A 19,805-nucleotide genomic window follows, 5' to 3' on the forward strand; every position below is an offset into this window, starting at 1 on the left:
CCCCCCCCCTCCCTCTGCAAAAACAGCTCCTGAAATCTCAGGAAATCGCGCCTTGCCATTGCTGAACCGGGCCTTTCCCTCTGCCCACGTCAAAGATGGCGCCCCGCGCCTCTGGGACAGGAAGTCGCCCGTGACTCGGACGGGGCGGGGCGGAAGAGGCCGTGCGCATGCGCGCGTGGTTCACGTGACGTGGCGGCGGCGGGCGGGCAGAGGCGCCGAGGGGGACGCAGAGCGAGAGGCGGTCGTGGTCGCCATGTCTGCTGGCAGCGGTCGGGCGAGTGGCGGGTGAGGGCGCAGCGTCCGGGAGAGGGGGCGACGACGACGACGACGGAGGCGCTGTCTTCGTGACGTCATAAACCCGAACGCAGCGGCACGCGCGCGCGCGCGAGGCGTTTTCTGAAGGGGTGGAGGAGTCCCGTTACTGGGCCGGGGCTGGAAACGTCTGTCCCGCTCCAGGATACTTGATAGGCCGCGGTAGGAGCGGAACAACCTCCCCCCTCCACGCGCACTTCCGTGGCAGTTCTGTTCAGCCCTTCCCGCCTCGCGCCTGCTTCCGGGGCAGCAGAGCCTGTTCCCCCCCCTTTCCCTCCCCCCAGCCGTCGTGCATTCAACTTCCTGGTCTTTCACGCTGCATTGCACTCGGGGGCTCTGCTTTTATGTACGTTCTCCACCCTGCCCAGTGCTATATAAGCTAATCTTCCATTTGTGTCTGGCTTATACCTATTCAGGCTCTAGGCCAGGGGTAGGCAATTCCGGTCCTCGAGAGCCGGAGCCAGGTCAGGTTTTCAGGATATCCACAATAAATATGCATGAGATGGATTTGCATCTCGAGGGGAGAGTGCATGCAAATCCATCTCGTACATATTCATGGTGGAGATCCCGAAAACCTGACCTGGCTCCGGCTCTCGTGGACCGGAATTGCCTACCCCTGATCTAAGCTGATCTTCCATTTGTGTCTGGCTTATACCTATTCAGGCTCTAGGCCAGGGGTAGGCAATTCCGGTCCTCGAGAGCCGGAGCCAGGTCAGGTTTTCAGGATATCTACCATAAATATGCATGAGATGGATTTGCATCTCGAGGGGAGAGTGCATGCAAATCCATCTCGTACATATTCATGGTGGAGATCCCGAAAACCTGACCTGGCTCCGGCTCTCGTGGACCGGAATTGCCTACCCCTGATCTAAGCTGATCTTCCATTTGTGTCTGGCTTATACCTATTCAGGCTCTAGGCCAGGGGTAAGTAATTCCGGTCCTCGAAAGATGGAGCCAGGTCAGGTTTTCAGGATATCCACAATAAATATGCATGAGATGGATTTGCATCTCGAGGGGGCAATGCATGCAAATCCATCTCGTACATATTCATGGTGGAGATCCGAAAACCTGACCTGGCTCCGGCTTTCGAGGACTGGAATTGCCTACCTCTGGCCTAGAGCCTGAATAGGTATAAGCCAGACACAAATGGAAGATCAGCTCTCAGGGACTGGAATTGCCTACCCCTGCTCTAGGCAATTTACGTAGAAGGATTAAAAGGGGGACAGAGGGGAGAGCTTAAAACAGGGGTGTCCAATGTCGGTCCTCGAGGGCCGCAATCCAGTCGGGTTCTCAGGATTTCCCCAATGAATATGCATGAGATCTATTAGCATACAATGAAAGCAGTGCATGCAAATAGACCTCATGTATATTCATTGGGGAAATCCTGAAAATCCGACTGGACTGCGGCCTTCGAGGACCGACATTGGACACCCCTGGCTTAAAAGGAGGGTCTTGAACAAAAGGGAGCGAGATCTACCCCTTTCTGGGATTAGAACAACAGCGGTTTGCACGTTACATACAGGGGTCTTAACCAGAATCAGAAGGTGCTCCTTATGTTGGGCGTTTTACCTTTCGCTCCCTTCACCTACCCAATTCCATATGGCTTTTATTTGTTTATATTTAAATGTGCTTTTTTCTTGCAGGCGGCGCAGCAAATGGGACCAGCCTGGTCCACCTGCCTCATCTCTCTTTTCTCCTGGTGCAATGGCAGGGTTAGTCTTACCTGTTGGGCCTCAGCCTACTGGATTTTTTCCAGGCTGTGCAGACGCTATGATAGGAAATCCTGGAGGTGAGGGTGTTGCTGCACCCTCAGGAGCACTAGATGCTGCTGCAGCTGTGGCAGCTAAAATTAATGCTATGTTAATAGCAAAGGGAAAATTAAAGCCATCCCAGGCTTCGACTGACAAGGTAATTTTAGATGGCTGTTTTACAAGAATAGTTAACTACCAGAAAGTTGAGTGACAATTATTCATTGATTTAAGAGCCTTATTCATGACAACTAAAAGTTAAGATTTCCTGATCCTGGAAATTGCCTGTGTGTTGATAGTATCACAAGCCGCTGCCATTGGTTACAATCAGGTTGCATTTATTACCTTGTTTTCTATTTCTGGCTTCTGATTTCTGTGTTGGCTGCCCTTAGGACAGGGGTTGGCAATTTTTTTTAAAGCAAAGAGACATTTTATCCTAAATGTTTGACCCAATATTTACAAAGAGCCGCAGTGGGTAGAGAAGGAGGTTTGAGATATTCCAGGTTTCTCATTCTCTTCCCTTCCCAAAGTCTTAACTTCTCTCCCCTCTTTTTTCCCTCCTACCTCTCATCCATCCCAACCCATAGCCAAGGCTCACTCCAGGCCCCAAACTTTTGATTTCCTTCCCAACCTACAATTCTTCGTTCCCTCCAAGGGCCTACCTAGGTACTGGGTTCAGCGGGGAGAGGGGGGGAAATCTTTGGGGCAGGAGCATGGCCCTTTCATGGCAGCCCCTGCACCCTCCACTCTGCCATATCCAGGTAGGGCCCCCCCCCACACACACACACCAAGATACTTGGTGGTTCAGTATGGGTCTTTGTGGCAGGAGTGTGGCTCTTTTACACCTACCTCCTTGCAGCTGCCTTCTAAAATGACTGCCATGACCTTTTGCAGGTGCTTGTGGGTGCCATTTTAGAAGGCAGGAGTGAGAGGGCCGTGCTCCTGCCACAAAGACCCCCCCGTTGGACCACCAGGTACTTCAGTAGGTCTGGGGGGCCATAGGAGTAGAGTCACAGGTTGCCAACCCCTGCCCTAGGAGAAAGGTTATAGTCTATCTTGGAAAAATATCTCTGAAATTTTACTTTTGAGAGGATTGTTTTACATGACTTACAAGTTCTAAAGGATTAAAGATTAAATTGTCATCCTTTGTTTCATATAAATGATAAATTATGTACATGTAAGATTTATACAACTTTGAGGTTTTTCCAAATGGTGAAAAAATTAAAATTGAAAGCCTTGCGACTTTTTAGTTACAGGTTTTCTCTCTTCTCTGCTAACAAGCAGGATGTGTAAGCCACATAGTAATGGTGATGTTGTCCAGTGGCTCCATAGAATGATTTACCTACTCTGAGCTCAGAAAGGCCTGAAAAGTGCCTTATTGAGTGTGTGCAAGCCACCTACTTATGTAATTGCCCACCTTTTTACCTCCAGATTTTTTTCATCTGCCCTACCTAATGGATATATCCTTCCAACTCTTTGTGTACCTTTCTTTCTCTGACATGGCTGATCCAGAACCTGAATTCAAGATACAGAAATCTGTAGCACTCATTTTGCTAATGCTATGGTGATTATTTTAGAAGCACAACTGCTGTGTCAGGAGCCTCATTCCTTCCCATTAGGTTGAATCCTGCCCTCAGTGAACTCAGATGTTGTCCAGAACCTAATGATTGAGAAGCCATGTGCTGCATATGTTCTATCCAATCATGCTTTCTCTGGTAAGACTACGCACCCTAGGATGTGCCCTCGAAAGATCCCATCACCAGGACAGGTTCCAATGTTCTACCTGTTCCATCAAGTATCTTCAGTCTTTCATGCCAACTTACCACAGCTCAGCATTGGGCTTTCTCATCTCCTGCCCTGGTTTACATCGTGCCACCCTCTGCTCCACAAAAGGGCTGGTCATCATGATGCTGTTTATCTGCTCTCTGTTTCTTACAAGGCTAGTTATTACGGCCCCGAGGAGCTGCCTAAATGCCAACCATGCTTCAAATTCTTGATCCCTTTCTCTGTAGTTGGAGAAGCCCCCTCTACTATACAGACATCGGCCCTGTGCTGGAGAACTCTCTCTGAAAACTGAAAAAGAACGCCCGAGAGAAGCCCCGCAGAGTTCACGCCCACAGCTTTGAAGAGGGACAGAAGCAGTGCTTGCAAAGCTCCCTGTACCACTCCAAATATTGGTAAGGAACGAAGAGTGTCCTAGCAGTGTCGGGAAAGCTCTCCTTATCGTGCCAAGCAGCAGTACAAGTCCAGGAACCCCTGTAGACACAGCTCCAGCCTCGCGCCTTTGTACAGGGAGTGCACCCTTAGTCTGACATACTTTCTAAGCTGCTCCGAACGCAGTAGATCCTCCTAATAGGTACCTCAAGTGGTATTGCCACAAAGAGAGGATGACTTTACATCAGTCACTTCTGCAGCTCCCAAATTGTTCCTGGATCTTTTCGACTAATTCTTCCTGGCAGAATTCTGCATGTGTGAGTGAAAGGTTCACATAAAATAGTCGGGTCTAAGCCGGCACAGGAGGAGGAAGTGATCCGCTGTGCAACGGTTCACTTCCTTCCCTACTGCTCATGTTTGCACTGAATTCTGCACAGCATGTGCAAAATTCTGTCTCGAAGGGGTGAGGATTCATAGAGAATGACACAGTGACAGAATTTGTCACCATCCCCCGTCCCCATGAATAACCGCGGAAAACCATCCCCATGTAATTCTTTAAGGAGAGAGGGAAGAATCGGAGTATGAATTGGCACAACCACTGACCCCCAAGCCTTGCATTGAAGGACTGAGGTTGAGATAAGAGATTAAAAAATGACATGGGATGGTTTCCCACGGTTATCCATGGGGACTTGCAGAATTTTGCCAGGAATAACTAATATGTGACGGCGCATTCTAATTCTTGTGGGAGCCCAAGCATATCTCCTGGGGCGTTGGTAGCCCTGCACCGATGGATTTCCTGCTTGGCCACCATGATTGAGAGAGAACCTTCTTTCACTGCCATCTCTGCACTGCCTCTCAACCTATCTTTTTCATGGGACCTTTCATCGCCTCAAGCTTCTCAGGTCTCCCTCAGCATCCAATTTGACCTGTCCCTGCCACCACTTTAACTGGTAGTTACCAGAAGACTTTGTTTAACCTAAATTCCTCCAAAAGCTTGGCTATAAGGCTTTCTCTGTCCCTGGTTGATACGACTGATCCCAGAAAGGAGGTCCGTTTGATGGGGTGTCCCAAGTATTTCAGGACCATAAGATCCTACTGGACAGCCATGAAAAAAAATGGCAAACTCTTTGTTGTGCACCATCAACCTCTAAAAAACCTGGATATCAAATATAAAGCATTTAATTTACCATCTAATCCAAGAGCTAATGTTCCCACTCTCTACCTTTGGAAGAAGATGAGAAAATCGTACATAATGTGGACAAGAAAGTCTTTCAGAAATCCATGCTAAACTTGCAGATTGCAGAAAGATGGGCAAAAATATCTGGAAAAGTTAAGAGAGGCTGGTTGAGTAGTCAGGAAAGCAAAGATACAAATGGAAGAAAAAACAGCAGATTTGGCCCGCGGGCCCTTGGATTGCAGGCAACACCCTTCTCATTCAGAATGACATCTCAAGTGGCTATGTCAGCAAACGAGGGGATATTGACTCTCTCAAGCCATGTAGGAATGGCCAGTAGGAAAAAGGAGGTATTGATGCCCCTATGTAAGACTCTGGTGAGACCTTATTTAGAATATTGTGTTCAATTCTGGATACCGTACCTTCAAAAAGATATAAACAGGATGGAGTCAGTCCAGAGGAAGGCTACTAAAATAGTTGGTGATATTTGTCATAAAAAGATCTCTGTATTTTTGGAGGATAGGCAGGAGAGGAGAGAGATGATAATGACATAAATGTGCATGGGGCGAGTCTTTAATTTGAAAGGAAGCTCTGTAATGAGAGGGCATGAGAATTGGTTATCGGATAGAAAACAGGTTAAAGTTAAATGACCAGTTTTCTCAGTGGATGAGGGTAAATAGTGGTGTGCCACAGGGATCTGTACTGGAATCGGTGCTATTTAACTTATTTATAAATTATCTGGAATTTAGAAGACGAGCGAGGTGATTAAATTTGCAGATGACACTAAACAGTTCAAAGTTATTAAAACGCATGCAGACTGTGAAAAATTATAGGCCGACCTTAGGAAATTGGAAGTTTGATGACATTTAATGTGGACAAATGCAAATTGATGCACATTGGTAAGAATAACCCAAATCATAGTTACCAGATGCTAGGGTCCACCTTGGGGGATGGTGCCCAAGAAAAAGATCTGGGTGTCATTGTAGACTGCACAGAACCCCACTGCCCAATGTGCAGCGGTGGCCAAAAATACAAGCAAAATGCTAGGAATTATTTTTTAAAACAAGACAGAATGTTATCGCTCCATGGTGCGACCTCACCTTGAGTAGTATTGTGTTCAATTCTTGTCGCCTTATCTCAAAAGATATAATGGAACTTGAAAAGGTTCAAAGAAGAGCGACTAAGATGATAAAGGGGATGGAGCTCCTCTTATATGAGGAAAGACTAAAGAGGTTAGGGCTCTTTAATTTGGAAAAGAGACGGCTGAGGAGAGAGCTGATTGGAGTCTACCAAATCCTGAGTGGTGTATAACGGTTACAAGTGGATCGATTTTTCACTCTATCAAAAATTACAAAGACTAGGGAACACTCAATGAGGTTACAGAGAAATACTTTTAAAACTAATTGGAGGAAATATGTTTTCACTCGGAGAATAGTTAAGCTCTGGAATGCATTGCCAGAAGATGTGGTAGGCGCAGTTAATGTAGGTGGTTTTAAAAAAGGTTTGGACAAGTTCCTGGAGGAAAAGTCCATAGTCTGCTATTAAGATAGACGTGGGAGAAGTCACTGCTTGCCCCGGTTCGGTAGAATGGAATGTTGCTACTATTTGGGATTTTTTTCAGGTACTAGTGACCTGGCTTTGCTACCGTGAGGAGTGGCTACTGGCTAGATGGACCATGTTCTTATGAGTAATCTAAGAAAATGACTTTTTTTTACAGAAAGGGTGGTAGATGCGTGAAATAGTCTCCCGCTAGAAGTTGTGAAGACAAAGATTGTGTCTGAATTCAAGAAAGCCTGGGATAGGCACGTGGATAGGCTGACTAGATGGGCCATTTGGCTTTTATCTACTGTCATATTTCTTTTTTGCTAGGGAAACCTACAAGATCTGGAAGGTTTTCCCTCTCGGGGTGCCTATGCATGCTTCCTGTCTGCCTGGGCATTAACAACATCGTCACTTTTTACGTAGTTGCTCCTTTAGGTTGTATTTGCTTATGACCTGGGGAACGTACTTGAACAGAAACAGATAGGCAATGCAGTAAGAGTGGCTGGCAAAGTCTTAGAAGAGTCTTTTTTCAGGCCTGTCTGAGCTCTAGGAAAGTGAATCTGTCCATGGCCTTGTCTGTCACCCGTGTGTAGCTGACATTTTGCTGTCTGTAGAGAACCTACTTGTAATCTAATTTTTTGCAGTCACAGGTACCATGGAAAGGGACACCAAACAAAAGCAAAGATGACCTAGTTGTGGCAGAAGTGGAGATCAATGATGTTCCGCTGACCTGCAGAAATCTGTTAACGCGAGGACAGACCCAAGATGAGGTGAGCACAGTTGGGCTTCATCCGTCAGTTTCCGGGCAGGGGGGGTTGCATTTTGACTAACTCAGCAGCTAAGAAATTAGGTTGGTGATATTCACGACAGAATGGCCATTTTGCTGAGCTCCCTCCTTATTTTTTTGTGCTGCTGTGTGAGCAAGATATGTCAGTGTATTAATACATTGTAATGTCGGTAAACATATTGCTTTCTCTGACTCGGTCTGGATCTGTGTGCTTCTTTCATTTTTAATGACGTTCCTCTCCTGTATTTCACAGATAAGTCGATTGAGTGGAGCAGCCGTGTCTACTCGAGGAAGATTTATGACTACAGAGGAGAAAGCCAAAATTGGACCTGGGTTTGTCGTCTTACGCTCCTTTTTTTTGGTCTGGGTGAATTCTAATTTTTCCCTTGTGCCAGGGGATGTTCTGATTTGCCTTTGATAGCGTAAGAGGCAACATCCCAAAAGCAAGAGAGGCCGTTTCCATGCAGTTGTAACTTACAGTGCTTTGTTCATGTGTGCTTTTATTTTGGGGGTGGGGTGGGGTGTGAGTTGTTACTGAAGATCTTTCTATTATTCACTATTTGCAGTAGGAGGTTCTAGAGAAGCAGCACAGTTTCTGTTTGCTTATTGTATTTTTTTGCCCCTCCCGCAGGGACCGTCCACTTTATCTGCACATTCAAGGCCAGTCCCGGGATCTGGTTGACAGTGAGTAATCTTGCTTTATCTCCTAGTTCGGGGCAAACAGATTTTAGCTGTCTGAGGGTTCCTGTTCACACCGCTACAAAACTCACAAGGGAATGGACTCGGGGACATTGTTCTTGCTAAGATCTCTTGAGGTCCTGCTTATATAGATTGAGGGATATGATTGGTTGCAAAAGTAAGATGGGACACATGACGTCAACCTTTGCAGGCTTCTGTCATGCACTGCAGCATGAGAGAGGAAGTGACCAGGTGGTTAGAGCTATGTTCTGCGATCCTGGGAAACTAGGGTTCATTTCCCTTCTTGTGACCTTGGACAAGTTACTTTTTCTCCCATTACCTCATGGAGCCACTTGGCCTGTAAGATATCTGGGGGGCAGACATTGTGCACCTGAATGTTTCTCATCACCGTGTCTTACAGATAAGCATTATTCAAATCACATCTGAATCATATAAAAAAAGCAAAGCATAAATGAGAATCAGGGTCGTCTCTGTATCCTGTATGTGGTATACCCATTGAGTGGATTAAAATGGCAAAAAAAACCCCATTTCTGGTACAGGAACATTCTTAGAAGTAGGAAATTCGACAGTGTCAGGAACTTTCAGTGAGCTGTTAGTATTAAAAGGTAATAGATGTACATAGTAACATAGTATATGGCAGCAGAAAAAGACCTGAACGGTTCATCCAGTCTGCCCATGATAAATTCATGAGTAAATTAACTTGGTTTTTTTTTTTTTCTTGGATTATTTCTGGCTCATAGACTGTAAAGTTCACCCAGCATTGTCCTTAGATTCCAACTACTGGAGTTGCTGTGGAAGCTACCTCCAGCCCATCTAACCATCTCTTGAATGATAGAGTGTTTGATTTGTATAATATATAGCATGGATTTTAATAGCAATTTGTGTTTCTGAATAGGGGCTGTAAACCGTATTAAAGAAATCATTACCAATGGTGTAATGAAAGCTGCTACTGGTTCCTGTCCTACTTTCAACGGAGCCACAGTGACGGTCTATCACCAGCCTGCCCCTGTCGCCCAGCTCCCACAAGCCCGTCAGAAGCCAGCATTCCCATCAGGAGTAAGTGAAGGGGTCGCTTGCAGGTTGTTTACTGCAGACAGGCTGAGGGGGGAAATAATCCACCCACACCCTGTAGAGCAGTGAAAGTTGTCACTGGAGGACTAAGAAAGTTGAGTCTGTGAAGCAGGGCTCTGCTGATACTATCCTCCTAAAGTAAAGAGCTGGCGATGACAGTCGAGTGCAGAGAAGCCTGGAACTGACCCAAGCCATCTCACACTTATCCGCTGTGAGTTTGTGTTCGCTGTATTTGGTTTTAGTAGTAGAAGGGTGATCAGCATGTCTTTTTTATTCCCAGATGCACTATGTACAGGACAAACTCTTTGTGGGTTTGGAACACGCTATGCTGACATTTAACGTAAAGGAGAAAGTGGAAGGTCCAGGTGGCTCCTTTTTGCAGCACATACAGGTTGAAACTGGAGCCAAAGTGTTCCTCCGGGGAAAAGGGTCTGGGTCCATAGAGCCAGCGTCCGGCAGGGAAGCCTTTGAACCCATGTACATCTATATCAGGTATGGGAGAGGGGAGCACTGCTTGGGATACGAGAGGGTTAATGCTTTACAGATCCGATGGCTGGCTTATCGCAGCAAACATCTGTGACGTGCCCATTCTTTTTCATGTTTGATAGCAGCCATCAGAGCCAGTGGATTTGTGTGAGAAACAAAGGGTTCATAGACAACTGAGCGCAAGACGGAGGCGCGCGCCGACAACTGAGCGCAAGATGGAGGCGCGCGCCGTAGAAAATTAAAGTTTTTAGGGGCTCCGACGGGGGGGTTTTGTTGGGGAGCCCCCCCAGTTTACTTAATAGAGATCGCACCGGCGTTGTGGGGGGCTTGGGGGGTTGTAACCCTCCACATTTTACTGTAAACTTAACTTTTTCCCTAAAAACAGGGAAAAAGTGAAGTTTTCAGTAAAATGTGGGGGGTTAAAACCCCCACAACGCGGCGTGATCTCTATTAAGTAAAGTGGGGGGGGGGTTCGCCCCCCTCCGTCGGAGCCCTAAAAACTAATTTTCTGCGGCGTGCGCTCAATTGTCTGCACGCGCCTTTGTCCCGGCGCGCTTTTCACCTGACAAAGAAATCAAAAATGCGGGCAGTTATGGACTGGCTGAAAATAATACTGTGTTTTACGCTTAAATATATTTATTAAATGTTTTCCAAGAAAGTGCCATAAAAATAAGCAGAAATGCAAACAGTGGTCTCTCATATGTGAATAATACTGTGTTTTAAAAGAGTTGCATTCTTATACTGGGCGTTAGGTCATTTTAATGTGCAATCTGTCTACGTTTTAAACAAATTTTTTTATTTTTCTCACCTTAGTCACCCAAAACCAGAGGGCCTAGCTGCAGCCAAAAAACTCTGCGAGAACTTATTGGAAACAGTAAGTGAAACTTGGGGATGGGGATGGGGAGTGGTAAACGGTTCATGCAATCACCTGTGTCTGCATATGCCAGAGAAAAATTCATCATGGCTTCTTGGCATGTCTTCAGTTGTCATGCTCTAAATGGAACTGAATTTCTCCATGTGCAGAAAAAGCTCGTGATCTGGGATTCAATAGATGTTTCTTGCAGTGCTGAGCAGTAATGCCTTATCTTTGATTTGGCAGGTTCATGCAGAATATTCTCGCTTTGTAAATCAGATCAACACAGCCGTCCCATTACCAGGTACAGTTTTTTGTGTAGTGTGGGAGATGGGCCACAGCAGGGAAAGGGAACATGTTTGTGTTCATTGGAGGAGGGTACAGTTTTCTGGAAGATTCCATCAAAGTGAACGAGCAAGGAATATTTGTGTAGCTCTAGTAGTGCCACCTTCCCTCTTTTTGATAGGAATGCCAAGGGCCATTTCTGTCACAGCTGAGAGCCTTCAACTTAGCTCTGGGAACAGATCAGCTCCTAACTGCATTTTAAAAGTTTAGGTCCTGGCTTGGAGGCAGATATGTGGTTTCCTTTGGGAAACCTGTGCTCACGAGTGTGTTCCCCAGAGGTAAATTGAACTCTCTCTCAGCTGAGGGAGCCCTTGCTATTTGGGGGAAGGGGATGGATGGATGGAAGCCTTCCATGTGGAGGAATGGTCTAGTGGAAGGTTTTTTTTTTTTTTTTTAGAACCTATGATAGAAAGCCGGAACTGATAAGTCTCAGATATAAGTTTACCTTGTCGGATTCTGAGCGGGTTTCTGTGGTTCTTTTCCTTCCAGTGGTAATACTCTATTTTCATTGCTGTAATTGAGAACCTCTATTGGCTTGTGGATCCCCAAGTCTCACCAGCTGATGACCACCACAGGTTCAGCAACCAGAACGCTCCCAGCCAGCAGCAGTATTTCAGAGCTGTTGCCACGCCCCCCTCCCCCTTTCCACGCTTGTTCGGCTTTCTCACATAGGAAAATGAGTTAGGGGCCATTTAGCAGATTCATTAAGTTGGCCTTGGAAAAAGAAAGAGAGAGAGAGATTAGCTTTCTATTTTCCTACTGGTTTATTACTAAATATTTCTTCTCTTCGACAGGGTACGCGCAAGCCCCAGCTATAAGCACTATCCCACCTCAGCCGCAGTTTTATCCCTGTAATGGATACCAGTCTGGTTACCCAGTAATTGCAACGCCTCAGCAGCCAACACCATTGCCTTACGTAGTACCAAGCACGGTAGCACCAGTTGTGCCATTGGCACCTGGCATCCTGCCAGCTGTTCAGACTGCTGTCCCACCCGTGCCGACTCAGTACCCGATACCACAGATTCAGCCTCCGGCTAATGCTATGCAGGTAAGAGGGTCAGAATGGCAAGGCTGTGCTCGATATTGCTTGGCAGAAAAGTAGACTCTGCTTGATTGGGGGGGGGGGGTGTTGTTACCCATTAATGAAACCACCGAACGGCGTGGTCTTTGTTTATATTATGTCCATTTTTTTTTTCAGTACACTATATGATAATGCTTATTGCAACTTGTTTGGTTATAGTGTAAGATCCTGTATGTTGTCTTTTTAGACTGCACAGGGATAGTCAATAAATATTTAGGTGAGGTAGCACCGAGCAAACACTGAAAGTAAGCTTTAGTGTGAGCTGGGATCCATAAGTAGCAGTCTCAGATGTGTTCAAGGCTGGAGGAGAGATTGAAATCTGTAGAAGGCAGAACTAACACCGGAAGCCCGAAGTCATAATCCCGTTGTACAGATCCATGGCGAGACCTCATCTGGAATATTGTGTACAATTCTGGAGGCCACATTACCAAAAAGATGTGCTGAGAGCTGAATCGGTTCAGCGAATGGCCACCAGGATGGTCTCAAGGATCTCCCGTACGAGGAAAGGCTGAGTAAATTGCAGCTATACTCACTCGAGGAACGTAGAGAGAGGGGAGACATGATTGAGACGTTCAAATACATCACGGGCCGTATCGAGGTGGAAGATGATATCTTTTTTCTTAAAGGATCTACGGCCACAAGAGGGCATTCGCTGAAAATCAGGGGCGGGAAATTTCATGGCGACACCAGGAAGTATTTCTTCACCGAAAGGGTGGTTGATCATTGGAATGATCTTCCACTGCAGGTAATTGAGGTCAGCAGCATGCCAGATTTTAAGAGAAAATTGGATAGGCATGTGGGATCTCTTAGGGGAAGAAGTTAGGGGGGGTGAGTCATTAGAATGAGCAGACTTGATGGGCCGTGGCCCTTTTCTGCCGTCATTTTCTATGTTTCTATGTTCTAATTGTGTTTATGTGTCACGGGAGGTCATCTAATATGTTTTGGCATTTTTCCTTGAATCAGCATGTCATGTTATTGCTTTACTTTTAGTAAAATTGAATACCTTTGGTCCTGGGCCTGACAAATATCCATTAGAACTATTGGAGGGTAGAATGAACTCAAAGGCAGGCAGGGAAGAGTAAAGTTCTGCTTTTTCTCTTGGTTCTACAGGCTCCACTGACCAACCCTTATGTTCCTGTCACTGCTTCTGCCGTCCCCTTGAAACATTTTGTGACACCGGCTATGCAGCCACCAGGTGTGTCTCAAGCACAGAAGAGACGCTTCAGAGAGGAGCTGCCAGAGGAGCGGGATGGTGGACTACTTGGATATCAGGTACAGCGAAATGACAGGCTGCATTCTTCTAGTTGCGCTCCCACTTTCCATGCCTTATTTCTCCTGTTCTCGTGAAATATTTCTGCTTTTTAAAACATTTCTTACAAATACCATAAAGGGAACTAAAGGCACAGACTAAAGGCAAACCAGAGTAACTCGCTTCGGTACTTTTCAATCAAGACTTTGATTTGTCCCTTTTGAATGTTACCTTTTATTGTTTTGAAAGTGTTAAGGCTGTGGCCAGGAATTAGCATCTTGCGTCCGCAGATTAATCAGCATGACCGTGGCTCCTGGCCACGTGTAAATGTCTTTCTGGTTTGCCGCTGTGAGAGATGGGTTACCAAGAGTTACATTAACGAGCTGTAACTTCAGCAGCTGTAGGTTTGCTAATGCTACTGTATTTTTCTGCTCATAGCATGGACCCATTCATATGACTAATTTAGGTATAGGCTTCCCTGGTCACAGTGACAACGTTGGAGCAGTAGCAAGGCCAGCTGGTTCCTCGGGCAAGGAGAGAGAGAGGGACAGGTAGGCTGGCTTCATTTTTTTTTTTCTTTCTTTAAAACCTTGGGGTGGCTTTGACTTGGGGTGGCTGCCTGTTGGTATGGATTCTTTAGTTAGATTTGGCTCATGCCTTTTTCAGTTGTGGCTCGGCCAGTTACATTTAGACACACACAGTAAAGCATACCTACTGTATTTGCTCATTTATGTTTGAATATTTTTATTGAAAATTTGCATACAATCAAACGCAGCAAAAAAACGTACACAATGCAAGTAGAGCACATCCCCACCCCACCCAAACATCCCACACAACCTTAACAATCCGGCCTCCGGAATGCAGTTCAAATCATGGGTTCAATAAATGACTATGAGCTTTAGAAGTCAATGTGAGCCAAAAGGGCTCCCAAATGGAACAAAACAAACGTCCCCGAGGCGTGTCCAGGGATTGAACAGAGAGACGTTCCATAGATGCTTGATGTATCATGAGAGTATGTCAGTGAGACAAGGTGGGGGAATCTGGTACTGTATTTGCTCATTTAAAACTAGCTTTCGAGTGCTGTTAATCTGACATGAGGAAAGATAATTGTGAAAGTCTGAGCAAAGTTGCCGGACATGGCTGGCTCATACTTTTCCTTGTCACTTTCTAATAAAGACCAAGGGAATTATATGTTTTATGAAGGTAGAGATCTAAAAATGATCTCTAAATGTGTACTCTAATAATAAGATATTCCCGTACACATTTAGAGATCTTTTTCTTTCCCAAAAGTATAGTCATACTTTTCATCGACGCTTTTGAGTGAGTGGCAGAGCACTGCTGCGATGCTGGGGATAATGTACATTGGTGATTCCCCAGCTGTGCATCCCAGGAAGCAGTGAAAAGATTTGCATTGCGCCCTTTCCCCTCTTACCATCCTTACACGTTGTTGGTTGTGTTTTGAACAGGCAGCTGATGCCCCCACCAATCCTACCAATGACAGGACGGAAAAGCGATTTAGAAGATCAGAACGGGTCAGGGGCTTCAGGCATCCACGGTGAGCATGCTGGTGAAAAGCACAGAAGAGCCAGCCCGTGGGCAGATTTGCCCTGCAATGAGAGCTCTGCTGGCACGATGCCGAGCTGTGACTTCCTGCCTGGTAGCATAGTTTCCCCCCTCACGTCCTTTGCAGTCTGTCATTTATATGTTTTAATTAGGTTGTTCTTGCTTGCTCTCAGGTAACATGGTCCTGCAGATTCTGAGCTCCCAGGGCCCTGTAACTCGGTGGTCTCCAACCCTGTCCTGGGGGACCACTAGCCAGTCGGGTTTTGGGGATAGCCCTAATGAATATGCATGGGGCAGATCTGCACTCCTGTCATCTTCATTACGTGTAAATCTATTTCATGCATATTCATTAGGGCCATATTGAAAACCTGTCTGGCTTGTGGTCCTCCAGGACAGGGTTGGGAAACCACTGCTGTAACTCACCACTATTACAATACCTATCTTAGCACACTGTTAAACTGTGAGGGCCCCTTATGGCCTAGAGCAGGGCTGCCCAAATCTAGTCCTCGAGATCTACTGGCAGGCCAAGTTTTCTGGATATCCACAATGAACATGCATGAGAGAGATTTGCATACCAAGAAGGTAGTGCAGGCAAATCTATCTCATGCATATTCATTGCGGATATCCAAAAAACCTGGCCTGCCAGTAGATCTCGAGGACCGACTCGGGCAGCCCTAGCCTAGAGTGGAGCCCTTAATAGCATGAATCCACTGGTGGCTGTAAGTACAAAGTTGGTAATGAGAGATCTTCTTCAGGCAGTGTCTCGGGTGCATAACACTCCCAGTTTAAGCGGCTGGTACCTGTGTTCTCAACTTGAGAAGGGATTAGAAGCTGTATGTCATGTTAGATCAGGGGTAGGCAATTCCGGCCCTCGAGAGCCGGAGCCAGGTCAGATTTTCAGGATATCCACAATAAATATGCATGAGATCGATTTGCATCTCAAGGAGGCAGTGCATGCAAATCCATCTCATACATATTCATGGTGGAGATCCTGAAAATCTGACCTGGCTCTGGCTCTCGAGGACCGGAATTGTCTACCCTTGTGTTAGACTGTTGCGTTCCAGACAGCATTTGGTGTTCAGGGGAGGGTCTTGGTATTTGTAAATTTGTCCCCATTCCCACAGAAAGTTCACAGCTTGGCATCTTGGCCCTTCCGTTTAACTGTACCGGAATTTTTCTTTCTTAAAAGGTGAAATTTTCTCTGTAGATCTGCTTTCTAACTTAACTTTTTTTTTCTTTTTTTGTTCTCTTTTTTCTCTCTGTGTTTTCTTACATGGCTCTGATGGATCACTTTTGTCGCTGCTGGTGCCGTTTCGTGCGACCTCTGGCCTTGGGTGACCATTGACCCTCCCCCCGTGTGACCTTGAAATGGTTCCAACTAATGAATATTTTTAATACCCTCTTCATTAATTAACTTACTTGGGATATTTGTCTTTTTTTTCTCCCCCTTGGGTGGATATGGGTTTTTCTTGTCTCTCTTTGCAGATTACCCACTTAAGAAGCTGAAAACGGAGAAAGGATTTGGCTTAGTGGCTTACGCAGGTGATTCATCAGATGAGGAAGAGGAGCACAGCATGCACAAACATGCAAGTACCCTTTCCCAAGGCTGGAATTTTGGCTACCAGTATCCTGCATCTCAGCAGCAAGCAAAGCAGCACATGCCTTTCTGGATGGCACCCTAGAGGATACATGGCCGCTTCGGCCTGGAGCTTCATCTGTAGCAATAATAGAGCATGGACTTGTATTTCAGCAGAAGGGAACTTATACCTTCAAAGGGGTTACACGTGCAGTATTCCCAGCCAAATAACATAATGGGGTTTTCAGTTGGTTTTTTGTTGAGGGTGAAAATTGGGTTTTGAAGAACAGAGTTGAAGTATTTCATTTCCCCCTTCCCTTTCCTGTTTGGTTTCTTTCCCTTCTTCCTTGGTTTAGCATTTCCCTCTCCTAACGAACCTCCTATGGAGGTGTAGCATCTGTGGGCCAGAAGCTCAGCAGTCCTGGATTTCATTGCTGCAAATGACGAGAGAGAGGACTTTCTCTTCCTCTTGGACAACAGGCCTGGACTATCTGCAGATTGCCTTGCAGTTTCTTTGGGTCATTTTTTTTTTTTTTGTTTTGAACCTTTGTTTTGTATAGACCTGTCTGATATGATAATGTAATACTAATTTTGGCTTTTTAATATGACCACATCCTTCTGTTTCTTGAACTGTATTCTTCCCTCTCTGGTGTACAAAATCTGTGATCGCTGCTAGCTAGAGGTTTATAATATCAAACAGCACAGCCCATCTCAAATGATAAAATGCTTGCCCTGAAGATTGAAATAGAAGTCAGGTACAGGAGAGGAGCATCTTTTGGTTATTTTTCCCCCACATTACATACTTGGAGTTAAGTACGTCTTTATTCCTCCTTGAGGAGAAGAAGTGTAAGGGGTTGGCATTCCTGGATTGCATCCATACTGTGAAAGGGGTAGAAATCTCCATGGGGCCATGTGCTGCTGGTTTATTTTTACACAGCTTTCTTTTTTTCAGCAGCAGTTGACAACTGTTTGCATGGGCCCTTCCCTCACCCCCTTTCCTTCTTAATGCAGCCCTGGTTATGAGGCCTATAAAACGTGAGGCTGTGTGGCAGTGACTGAAATAGCGGCCTTGTACTTAAATTTTATGTGCCAAAACTCATGTTGGTCTTTCTTGACCCCACCCTCCTCCCCATGTTTCCAGCACGATTGTTGTCTTCATTTAGTACAAATCCATAACATCATATTGTGTATTAAATGCACTTCCTTTTTGTGTCTTATGTTGTAAATATTTAGAATAGATTTATTGTAAATAAATGTATAAATATTGCAGCTGTTTGTGGTGTGCCTGATTGGGATTTTTTTCCAGGCTTTTCCTCCCTATCCTGAATGTGGCAATGAGCAATGTAGAGCATTTTGCTAACCAGACCCATCTCATACCCACCACTTGGTCTACCACTCATTTACCCCATGGCCAGTTCACAGCCTTTGGTATCCTCAGACCAAATGGGCTATGCACTCCTACCAGCAGATGGAGACAGAACCACTGACTTCTAAGTAAACTGTACAATCTCCCTAGAGTCAGTATCAGCAGATAGTAGTGGTGGTAAGACTGGCGGTAAGGCCTTAGGGTGCCTAGGGCTTCTCTGGACTTTTAGAGTTGCCTTGTTTTATTTTAAAAAATGGTGTAGTCTGTGTGGGGGTTTTTTTCCCTCCTTTCCCTCTCAGGGCTGGTTACCCTTTACCTGCTGAACTGAGGTGGGGCCCGCAGTAGTCTCCATTGTCTCAGGTATCACAGTATGGGGTTGCTCCTAGTCAGGATTCAGCAATCCTCAGCTTTGGGACAGGATTGTGTGGCTGTTGTATCCTGCTTGTCCATGGAGAAAGCAAATGTTGTACACCTGTACCTGGTGTTCTCCGTGGACAGCAGGATACAACAGCCACACAATCCTGTCCTACCGATCCTTTGGTTGAAGTTAATTTTTCAATAGCTATAGCTCTGTATTTATGAACTGACAGGGATGGAACGTTCAAAGGGATTCATTTAAGCATGTGCCTATTATGCATGCTCTGAAACCTTTGTAAAAGTCAAGCTAAACTGTGTCAAGGGCCGCTTTGCGCCCATATGCATGGTTGCTGTATCCTCCTGTCCATGGAGAACACCCATTACGGTTATGCAACATTCAGTATTGCTGCTGCAGGCTGCCTGAAGATTCAGTTACAGCAGCCAGGCCCAGGGAGGAGGTAGGTAGGTGTGGGAGTCAGGAACTACACTTCTCCCTCAGTATTTGCGGTTTTGATTATTTACGGTTTTTAGCTTGCTGGCTCCTACCCCCCCCAAATTACATCAGCTTGCATAGAGAAATCAGTGATTCCCGGCACTTTCTTCACTGTGTTTTGCCTCTCCTTCAAGAACAGGCCAGGTCTCCCACCATGTTATTCGGGATTTTACCATATTCACAATGGTTTTTAATAGAAAACAGCGAATAACACATGAAAAAAGTTATTTGCGGTTTTCTGCATTCAAGGGTCTGTTAATCCCCTATCACGGCGAATATGGTGGGAGAAGTGTAGCACAGTCATGAGGGAAAACAGCATGGATGAAGGGAGGGAGAGCTGGAAAAACAGCGGGGAGGGAGGGCGGAAGAAGCATTATGGAAAGGAGAAAAAGAGCATGGAGTAGAGTAATACTGGATGGGAAGGGAGAGACAAACAGCAGGAGAGGGGCACCCCAGGAGCGATGATTGGGGAGAGAAAGAAAAGCCTCCACAGGAAGGGAGATTGGAAGTAGAGAGAGAAAAACATTGAAAGGGGACCGAGATGAGAAGGGGAACTCAAGAAAGGGGTGGAGTATTTGTTATCTATGTCGGGGGTTCCCAACCTTGTCCTGGAGGACCACCAGGCCAATCAGGTTTTCAGGCTAGCCCTAATGAATATGCATGAGAGAGATTTGCATATAATGGAAGTGAAGGCATGCAAATCTGCTCCATGCATATTCATTAAGGCTAGCCTGAAAACCCGATTGGTCTGGTGGGCCTCCAGGACAGGGTTGGGAACCACTGATCTATGTGCTTTCTACGTCAGTGGTTCCCGGTGACAGGTCAAAAGCGCACGCCGACAACCCAGCGTAGACAACTGAGCGCAAGGTGGAAGTGCGCCGAAGAAAAACAGTATTTTAAAGGGCTCCGACGGGGGATGTGGGGGGAACCCCCCCACTAGAGATCGCGC

General features: G+C 45.9%; 1 protein-coding gene and 1 non-coding gene across 4 annotated transcripts; both read left to right on the forward strand.

Moving 5' to 3' along the window:
• The first annotated feature begins 181 nt into the window (after positions 1-181).
• Positions 182-17,915, forward strand: KHDC4 (KH domain containing 4, pre-mRNA splicing factor). 3 transcript variants are annotated; one of them, XM_033924663.1, is made up of 14 exons: positions 182-285; positions 1,956-2,220; positions 7,575-7,700; positions 7,971-8,050; positions 8,349-8,401; positions 9,312-9,472; positions 9,768-9,979; positions 10,787-10,847; positions 11,073-11,130; positions 11,966-12,219; positions 13,363-13,524; positions 13,940-14,052; positions 14,968-15,056; positions 16,550-17,915. In XM_033924663.1, the coding sequence occupies exons 1-14, from the start codon at positions 254-256 to the stop codon at positions 16,744-16,746; spliced, it is 1,863 nt and encodes a 620-aa protein (XP_033780554.1). In that variant the 5' UTR covers positions 182-253; the 3' UTR covers positions 16,747-17,915. The 3 variants fall into 3 exon arrangements, with proteins under 3 accessions (XP_033780554.1, XP_033780555.1, XP_033780556.1); XM_033924664.1 differs by having other exon boundaries at positions 7,581-7,700; XM_033924665.1 differs by lacking the exon at positions 182-285 and adding an exon at positions 320-658.
• Positions 9,565-9,691, forward strand: LOC117350942. The gene has a single exon (XR_004537302.1).
• Positions 17,916-19,805: the final 1,890 nt, after the last annotated feature.

This window comes from Geotrypetes seraphini, chromosome 16 (genome assembly GCF_902459505.1).
Source record: "Geotrypetes seraphini chromosome 16, aGeoSer1.1, whole genome shotgun sequence".
NCBI classification, from domain to species: domain Eukaryota; kingdom Metazoa; phylum Chordata; class Amphibia; order Gymnophiona; family Dermophiidae; genus Geotrypetes; species Geotrypetes seraphini.